Source organism: Cynocephalus volans, chromosome 4, assembly GCF_027409185.1.
Source record: "Cynocephalus volans isolate mCynVol1 chromosome 4, mCynVol1.pri, whole genome shotgun sequence".
Classification (NCBI taxonomy): Eukaryota; Metazoa; Chordata; class Mammalia; order Dermoptera; family Cynocephalidae; genus Cynocephalus; species Cynocephalus volans.
In genome coordinates, this window is record NC_084463.1 from 19,850,502 (window position 1) to 19,860,793 (window position 10,292).

A 10,292-nucleotide genomic window follows, 5' to 3' on the forward strand; every position below is an offset into this window, starting at 1 on the left:
TAAATTAATCAATCATTTATTTTTATTGAAACATAATTGATTATACGTATCTGTGGAGTACACAGTTGAATATTAATTACCTGTATACAATGTGTGATAATTAACATACTCACATTACAAAACTTAATCATTTCTTTCTTATGAGGACATTCCATCTCCGCTCTTCTAGCCATTTGATAACATGCAGAAATTACTGCTAATTCTAGATGGCTAGCTCAAATGTACACCAAAAAGAACTTATTTTTTCTAACTAGCTGTTTTGTGTCCAATAACCAAAATCTCATCATCCCCCCTCTCCCTTTCCCACCTCTAGTAACCATGGTCCATAAAAATAAAATTCTTAAAAACATATGTGAGAGAAATATTCCTAAGCAGGTGGTTTTGAATAATGTTTAACATTGAGAACTATATATGTAACAAATTTCATGTTAATAACTAAATAACTAAATGTTATTACCAATTTTGAAAAAATAAGCATATCTACTTCATGGTGTTTATTTGCCCTGAGAATATGCTACTTTGTCTTTAAGTTTCAACAGAGCTTTCTGCACCTCCTTGTTCCTCAGTGTGTACACAGCAGGGTTGAGAAGTGGGGTCAGCACAGTGTAGAAAACTGCCACAACCCCATCCACAGCCTCCTTGGAGCCTGGCCTCAGGTAAATGAACAGACCAGGACCAAAGAAACAAAGGACCACGATACAGTGGGAGGCACAGGTCTGGGAGGCCCTGCGTCTCCCCTCTGAGGTGCGGATCTTCAGGATGGAGCAGACGATGGACACATAGGACAGCACTATCAGGACAAAGCAGCCTGAGGCCACCACACCAACATTGACAAAGATGACCATCTCATTGGCCGAGGTGTCTGCACAGGCCAGCTTGAGGATGGGTGGTGCATCACAGAAGTAGTGCTGGATCTGGTTGGGCCCACAGTAGGACAGATGGAAGGTCAATGTGGTCTGCACAGCAGAGTGCAGAGAGCCACTGAGCCAAGTGCTAGTGGCCAGGAGGGCACAGGTTCTCCCACTCATCATGCTGGTGTACCTGAGCGGGTAACTGATGGCCAGGTAGCGGTCATAGGCCATGACTGTGTAGAGGAAACACTCGCTGCTCCCCAGAAAGTGGGAGCAATAAAGCTGGGCTATGCAACTGTGAAAGGAGATGGCCCTGCCCTCAGGGGACACCAAGGTCATCAGCATTTTGGGCACTGTGACAGTGGAGAACCACATGTCAATGAAGGAGAGGTTGGCGAGGAAGTAGTACATGGGGGTGTGGAGGTGAGAATCCACCCTGATCAGCAGCAGGATGAGGAGGTTCCCCAGCACGGTGAGCACATAAATCACCAGGAAGATCCCAAAGAGGGGGGTGTCCAGCGCTGGTGCATGGGGAAGGCCCGTGAGGAAGAACGTTGTCACGAGGCTCACGTTTGTCATTCTTCTCAACCCTGGTCCCTCTCCCTATGGGGATATAAAAAGCAGGCAACATTTAACATTTCATTGAGAATTTCAAATTCATTTTCTGTGTGGCAACTGCATCATCCATGGTTATATTCGTAAGTTTCTTCAGTAAAGGGATGGAGTGACTTCAGCATCTCTCTCTCTCTGTCTCTGTCTCTCTCTCTCACACACGCACACACACACACACACACACACATACACAAATAGACACACACATGTATATGCTGAAGAAAGTAGGAGAAACCCATTGTAATAGTTTTCTGTTGGTGTATTGTAAATTACCAGAAAAAGTGGCACAAAATAGGCAAATTTATAATCTCACCCTTTCTGTGGGTCAGGTCAGCTGGGCCCGCTGCTCAAGGTCTCACCAGGTTTAATCAAGTTGTCAGCTGAGGCTGCAGTCTCATCTGAGGCTCAGGACCCTCTGCTACGCTTATTAAGGTTGTTGGCAGAATTCAGTTTCTTGTGGTTGTAGGACTGATGTTTGTGTTTTCTTGCTGGTTGTTGGCAGGGGTTATCATTCTCAACTCCTAGAAGCCACTGTCTAGTCCCAGCCACCTGTCCTTCTCACAGCAAGGCAGTTCACTTCTTCAAAGCCATCAGGAGAATCTCTCTCCAGTTTGTTGTGACAAAGTATTATGTGTTGACAATGTAATCAAGGGAGTGATGTCCCATCATATTCACAGCTCCCACCCACACTCAAGGGGAAGTGATTATACAGGGAATGTACACATGCAGGGGAAATCTTGGAGACTATTTGGAATTCTATCTAGAACATTATATTAATTCCAAGAATTTATTTGTCAGTAGCAATGAATACAGTCATCTCTCAGTATTCACGGAGGACCCCCAGGGATACCAAAATCTATAGATGCTTAACTCCCTTGTAAAAATGGCATAGCATTTGCATAACCTACATGTCTTCATGTATACTATAGATCCTCTCTATATTATTTATAATACCTAATACAATGTAAAAATTATGCAAATAGCTATGCTCTATTTTTTATTGTTGCTTCATATATTTTTGATTCCCCTTTGGTTGAATACCTGGATGTGGAACCTATGGATACAGAGGAGCGACTGTGTTTCAAAAGTCCACAGTGCACCTACGTCATTCTCCAACTTCCTTGTGTGTTACTTGACATTGCTAACATCACCTGCTCACTGAGAAGTTATAAGTACTAAATGAGATATACATGTATAGTATGTAGCACAGTGCTGAGCATGTGATAACGGCTCAATAAATGATAGTGAATCACACAACAGTGTGCCTTGCAGACTTTTACAGAATTGCCTTTTTTCATGGTACAGAGAGAGAGAGAATAAGTAAATTCTTTTCGTGTTTCTAGAGGCTTCTTCTCTATCTCAAAGCCAGATCTTTGTGGAAAATTTCATCTGTAGTACTCTTCCTGGTACACCCACTACCACCTGCTTTTAAAAGCACTTCTTTTGGGTCTTCCAGAGCAGGTAAGAATCTCAGCAAAACTGCACAGTGGGATTCTCTGCAACCTCCCGCACGATCCTGAGAACACCAAGCCTCATGCGTGCTGCCCCTGCTTCTCTTACACTTGACCATCCCTTATGGGGCTCGAGGAACATGAAGATCATAGGAGCCCTCCCAGCCACAGTCTGCTGGGGAGGGGCCAGGTTTCTGTCATATGCCCTTCTCTACGTGTTATCTAAATATTTTCCAATATTGGCTTTAGATCATGTTTTTCTCCCCACCACCTTCTCCTACTCCTTATACTCAGAAACCCAGACAATGCTCTTATTGAAGAAGACAACACCGTCAAGTCTACGTTTCTTATTTAGCACCCGTAACTTGAGACAGGACAAATGGAACCAGTGACGAGGCTTGATGTCAAGGGACGTTGGGATTCTGGACAATTGAAATTGAGGCAAAAATGCAATTTTTGACTTGCTAGAAAGTACTGTCAAGTGCAGGATAGTCATTAATTGTTCTGTGGGAAAGTCTGTGAAGGTGATTGGCTAGTAGACGAGAAACCAGGATCTCTGCTATTAGCAGAGCCCAGATAAATTGTGTTTCATCTCTAGGGAACGTGGCTTACACTCTATTTTTCAAATATGCGGATAAATACCAGAGACAGGATTGTAATCACCAACATGGATGTAAGATCTCCAAAATGGAAAAAAATATAAGTGACATTTTGAGTTTGCAAGACTCAATCCCCAGTGTGATGTCACACGCAGATTTGATAAACTATGAAAATCTTCGTCAGGTGAATTCCAAGGTAGCCTGAGACATCAGGCAGGAGTTTCAACAGGAGATGTCATTGATTGATTGAATGTCTGTGGTGTAGCTTTTATTCCCTATTTGTAGCCCCTCATTTATTATCCATCTATTTACTGAGAGACAAGCCAACCGATTTCAAAGTCTAACAATTCCCAAGCATCTTAGCTATGAATGGACATTTAAGAGAAAGGAAGGAAGGAAAGCGTGGGAAAGTAGGAGAAATTTACCTTTCTAAGAACCCACCTTACAGTATGTGATTCATTTCAGTAGTAAAAATCCACTGCATTATTTCCCCAAATTGTTCATATTCCACATGCTCTGTAGAGATATTAGTTTTCAAGACATCACTGAAAGAACACATACGCCATGCTGAGAGAGAGTGTCCCATTTCTATTCGAGGACCAAACTAGGTGAGGTACAGGGAATGGAAACTCACATGGCTAGGTGGGTAGGAGCTTGACTTGCTGTCTCAGGGGATGGGATTGCTCTTGGGTTCTCAGGTTCCCTGGATGAGTGCAAAAACAGCAGCAAGAGATGACTGGAAGGTTTTTCATAAGTATGCACATATTTCCCTATGGGTTTTTGATCTGAACCCTCCTAAAAAGAGCCCATGTCTTCCTGGAACTGATATTTACACCCAGGAAGATAGAAGGAGGACTTAGTGACCCTTTTCCCTCACCAGTAATTGGGAGACTGTCATCACCTCTCTCAGGGTGACAGACACAAAGGATTACTCAGAGCCCATTTCTCCAGAGCACTGAGAGTCCCGAAGGTGACTGCACCCAGTGAAAGTTCCTTCAAGGGAGAAGGACCCCAGGCACAGCACCGAGCCAGGTTTTCTCTTCATTTTTATTGAACAGGCAAGAAAGTTACAGGAGAAACACAGGTGGTTAATCAGTCATAGTGAAAACATAAACAAACCGGCTACATGACAATTGTTCATTAAAGCAGTTGTAACCTAAAATAGTTCAAGCAATTTACCATCAAAAGGAGTCACAAAACTAAGCTATGTGACATACAAAAAGGAACAATGAGATAATCACTATGGCAGTGCTTAGTTCCCCAAGAAACTCAAAGCAGCAGCTGAGGGTAAGATGTGGAACACCCCCCAACCACTAACTAGCAGAGTAACCGTGAAGCTTTTAGCTCAAATACTTTCCCATCATTTAGGTTTAGCTGCACCAAGGGCAACTGCCTCCAGAGCAATCACTTTTGCTGTGCTTCAATTCTCTTATCTACATCAAGGTCTTCAGTCCTGTGAGAGTTTTCTGGTCTTTTTTAATCTTAGCATTTCTATGTGTTTTACTAAAATGTTGGGCTATTCCTTAAACTATAGGACTTTGGTCCTGTTAAAGCTAAGGACTAAGGCCCTGTGAAATACATGTGTTTTATTAATATCAGTATCCTCCACGGGAGACACTCACAACAGCTTGCTCTCAACTTAAAATTGTCCAGAATCCATGACTGGTCATCACTTGTTGTGCTCCTCTGCTCAATGTCACTCTGTCACCATCTCTTCATTGTGGTTTAAAACATCCAGGTTCCCCTCCCCCCCATTTTTTTGTTGTTGTTTAGAATTTTAGAGGGGCATTTTCCCAAAGAAGTATCTATGAATATGTAATTATTTCCCAAGTGTATAATTATTAATTAGATTTTGTTGCTTTACAAACATGAGTAAATGATTCACTTCAAAATACTGACTGGGACTGAAACAGAAGACAATTTTCTGTGACAAAAGTTCTTCCAGGTGTGCTGACAGACTTCAGTCTTTCCTCCTGTGATATGAAAGCTCAAGGAAAGGACCAGAGGTAATTGTCTTCTTCTTTGGTGAAAGAAGGTTTTCCTTGGCCCCTATATCTATCCTATACTTGGGAGGAAATATTCACGGTCTAAATAAAAAATTTTCTCCCACAGTTAATTGCTTATTCATCCTTATTTCCTGAAGAATTCTACCCAGTCACCTTTTACAGTCTCTTAAGGAAAGACCCAAACAACTGCATCCCGTGTTTTGAAGAGTGGCAGAGGGCTGAGAGGCAGGAGGGAGTGGGGGAAGGTCAGAGAGACCTGAGGCTGCTGCTTTATTCCAGCATGTCAAAGCACCGTGTTTTGGGGTAACAGCCTCTAATTCCCAACACAGATAACTGATGAGGAGAAAAGAAGGCTCTGTGAGGAAGATGATGGTAAAATATGAGATTGTGGGCAGAATAAATATGTTAATGACACATAGTTTTACCAAGTATCCCTTATATTTACTTCCAACTGTGTGTGTGTGTGTGTGTGTGTGTGTGTGTGGTGCATGCGTGCACAGAAGTATTTTAGGCTGTAGTAAAGTTCAGAGGAAATATATAGCAATGGGAAAAGAAATGGACGGGACTGGAACAGAGGAAAGAGCCTAAGTGGTGAGGTGCCATAACAGACGTGAATTGGCTTTTAGGTAGCAATGACCTTAACTCCTGTGTGCCTCCCTACCCCCACTGAAAACACGTCCTCTTTCTGAACCAGACAGGTCTCACATTAACTTCTTTCATAACTATAAAATATGTTATGCAATGATTTAATGGCCAAAAAGTAAAGAAAAGGGAGAAACTGGGGAAGAAAAGCTGGGCATGTTGGCAGTTGTCTCATTTCTTTAGAAAACTTTTTTTCAGTTCTTTGTTCACTGCAGATAAACTGAAAATCTCTTTCAAAATGTTTTGGATTTCGCAGATGCTATGGCATAAGAATGTCATACTTAGCAATGCAGTTATTGAAACAAAATTTCATGGCTAAAAATAGTTGGGAATTTTTATAATGTACATCCATCTGCACTGAAATTCAGATGGAGGTGGGATATTTATTACACATGTTTATCTTCTCAGTGAAGCGAGTATCTATGCAGGCCACCTAGTCCAAAAAACTGAAACACAGGCTGTGCTCCCAAACTCATTCTCTGAGGCCAGCATTATCCTGTTCTGAAAATTAGACAAAGACACAACAAAAAATGAAAGCTACAGGCCAGTATCCTCGATGAACACAGACACAAAACTCCTCAACAAAATATAAACAAACAGAATACAGCAGCACATCAGAAAGATTACACACCATGGTCAAGTGGGATTCATGCCTGGGATGCAAAGATAAGTCAACATACACAAATCGATAAATGTGATACACTGAATAGACAAAATCAAGAACAAAAGTCATATGATTATATAAATAAATAAAATGTTAATTCCGAAAAAAAATTGTGGAATAAGGAACTCCCTCAAAGATTAACAATGAATCCACAGTGGAATCAAAACTAAAATGAAAAACTGTCTTATAAGAAACAGAAAAAGTCATATGAAATGTATAAGACATGGCACACTCAGTGCCCAGAGAAAAATACATAGCCTTAAATTCTGGCAAATTAAAGAAGAATTTTAAACTATTTTAAGATGTTTAAAGTACAAGAACAAAAAATAAAATAAAATAAAATAAAAAGGAAAAGGGAAATGATGAAGATAAAAGCTTAAGATAGTGAAATATGTTATCGAAAATAACACTTTCAAATGGATAAATACATAAGTAAATGGACCCTGAAAAGACCAACAAAACTAATGTCTCTAAAAAGCCAGATAAAGAAGGGAAAGTAAATTAACGGCAAACAAAATGAAATAGAGCAATCCTTATTTTTTAGAAACGCAAGCAAGTATTTAAAGATGAAATTATGTCTGCGATTTGTTTCAGAATAATTCAGGGGATGATCATTTAAACTGAATGAAGGGCACATGGGGATTCATTTTACTATTCTGTACTTTTTTTTACCCCCAAAGTACACATTTCCCCTTGAAGCTGAAATTCTACTTTTCTTTTTCTTTTTATTGTTATTTATTAAATCTAGTCACCTGTTTTTAAAACAACAAAAATCCCTTCTACTTCTCCTTCCACTTCTCCCACCACTCTGCTGAAAATGTTATGGCCCCAAACACCAGTGACATTCTAATTGCCAGATTCAGTGACCTGTGTTCTGCTTCTACCTAATCTGATTTTGCTGCAGCATTAGAAATCACGGCTCAGTCCCTCCTCAAAACCATGGTCTCTTTTTAATTCCTTAGCAACATTAGCTTCCTTCACCATCTCTCTCATTCCTTTTATGCACTTTCTCATAAATGCTGACGTTCTCCAGAATGTCCTTCTCTATCTCTTGTCACATTCTATGTGATATTCCTGCATGGGGACATGCACACTTAGCTTTCAACTGCCCTCCCCAGGCTGACAACCTTCCAATCTGTTGTCAAGTTCAAGAACTAATTTTTTTCTGTCGGTTGTGTGTCCTACAGACGCCCTAATCTTAACTGGAACCAGTGCTTGCTGCTTCTTCCTCACACGCTTGTGCTTCATCCCATGTTGTAGATCCTATTAAATGGCACCTTGACCACTGCTCTCCCAGCAGGAAACTATATCTTCTTTGACTGTTTCTCACGTGTCCTCATGTCCCGTCTCTTTCTCTAATATGGCTGCGTCTTTGCATATTTCCTGCACTACCTACTAACATTTACAGGTGACGTAAATCTTTCAACACAGGAATCCTACCTCTAAGATCTATGGCATAGAAACAAAATTATCAACATGTAAGAACATAATGAGTTGCCTCCTATATCCCCTCCTGGTCCTTCTACTGCACTAGGCCCAGGGTCAAGGGTCAAAAGTCAACAGAAAATTCCATGGCAGTTGGCAGCACTAACGGCGAGCTGCCCTGACACAGGAGTGGTGTAGGGTGGGAGCTCAGTCCCTCGGTGACCAGGAGTGTCGACTGCTTGGGCTTGCAGTTCCTGGGAGATTTAGGAATTGCCCTTGAGACAGAAGGGGGATGCCACTCAGGGGCAGCCTGAATTCAGTGACAAACTGCTGCCCAGTGTAAAGACTGAACCTTGTCTCTTCAGGATGACTCTGAAGGACCCCCCAGATCCAGAGCTCCTGGTGGGGTCAGCTCAGGTTTATTCTGTTGCAGCTACATCTCAGTTCAGCATCTGCTCAGACCTGTTTCCCTTAAACACTTATGGGTATGGTTCCCGATAAACTCCCTCCCCACACGAATCTCTGCCTCAGATTCTCTTTTCCAAATAAGCTAAATTAATACTATAGTAATAACTTATATGTCATTTACTGTGTGCCAGGAACTCTTTCAAGTGCTTTATGTCTCTAAACTCACTTAATCTTTACAAAACCCTTATGCAGTAGGAAACATTATTATCTCGAAGACCACACAGCTGCTGAGTGGTAGAGCCAGGATTTAAACCCCTGTAAGATTAAATCTATCGTTTAGCATTGTTTTAAAAAATGAAAAAGACAAAGAAAACATAACATTAAAAGATGTGTAGAGTGGTCTGGAAGAGAGACAGCATAGCATGTTGGAGGCAATGACAGAAGCCCATTTTGACCCAAGAGAAGTGGCCTGTGTGAGGTTAAAGAAATAGGCAGAGAGAGGCCTTCGGAGGTGATTTTCATCTTAGTTCAGTAAAAGGCATTTTTTTGGATTTCAGAACAAGTTCTCTGGCTCTGAGCCTAGTGTATGCCATGGTTGCCTATTCAAGGAATCTTAAAATGTTTTCTCTACAAAGTTTCAAAGGCAATTCTTACAAGAAATGATCGCCTGTGCCTTATAAATTATACTGGACAGCAGCAGCTCTGTATATGAGGCCATTTCTTTGGTTTCCGGGCACTGGTCTATTTCCTGGATGACTGCCTAAATAAACATCACAGGGCTCTTCCAATGAGGACCCAAGTTTTTTGAAATATTTTATATTTTGATGGTCATTCCCTATTGTGAAGTTAGCTGGATGACTCCTCATCTCAGGAATCTTAAAATCCTTCTGCCGTTCAGTAACCCTGCCTAATGTCAACCAATCCTGGAACGTATGATTCTAACCCTAAAACTGGACCTCTTTAGTCATGCATATCCAACTTCTTTCAAGGCCTCCATATCTGATAGCTCTCTCAGGACCTCTGACCCCTTGGTGCTTCCACCGCACTAGGCCCAGGGTCAGGGGTCAAGCCAACAGACAATTCTGTGGCAGTTGACAGTCCTGACAGCAGGCTGGCCCCGATATAGGAGTGGCAAAAGGTGGGAGTTATCTTCTCTGTTCCATAGGCTACTTCAGCTTCTGCCATTGCCAATGCCTCAGCAATCACTAAAAGTCAATTTTGCCCTTTCTCTGTGATTACTCGAATTTCAGGGGAGACATGAAGTATTGGCGGGGATTTCTAGTGATCTCAGCTACAAATCCCCACTCTTAATGGTGCATATGTCAAGTAGAAATATTCAGGCCATGAACTTGCTCTTCTCCTTTTGGGCCATAGCCTTGTTGGTGATAGGAGTCATTGTGGATGAATGGATTGAACTGATTCCACACACACACAAAAACAAGATGGGCCACAGTCCATGGATGGTGTGTTGCACTACTACTTGGCCAGAAGGTCAGAACTGTACTATGGAAAGAGATGGGGTGGAGAGGAAGGGTTCGTCTTTCCTTGACTTTCACCTCTCTCATTATCTTACTCATTATTCTCTGAAGCAACATTCTCAGACTGTATTGTTCCCACTTACATGGAGGCTGGGA

General features: G+C 41.6%; 1 protein-coding gene across 1 annotated transcript; it reads right to left on the bottom strand.

The window, feature by feature from the left end:
- Nucleotides 1-494: 494 nt before the first annotated feature.
- On the bottom strand, nt 495-1,430 carry LOC134377136 (olfactory receptor 10G7-like). Its single transcript, XM_063095754.1, has one exon. It carries the CDS (start codon nt 1,428-1,430, stop codon nt 495-497), a length of 936 nt encoding a protein of 311 aa, XP_062951824.1.
- Nucleotides 1,431-10,292: the final 8,862 nt, after the last annotated feature.

Excerpts from the sequence above, each read along its gene's own strand:
- LOC134377136 (XM_063095754.1), bottom strand. The coding sequence starts at position 1,430 with ATGACAAACGTGAGCCTCGTGACAACGTTCTTCCTCACGGGCCTTCCC.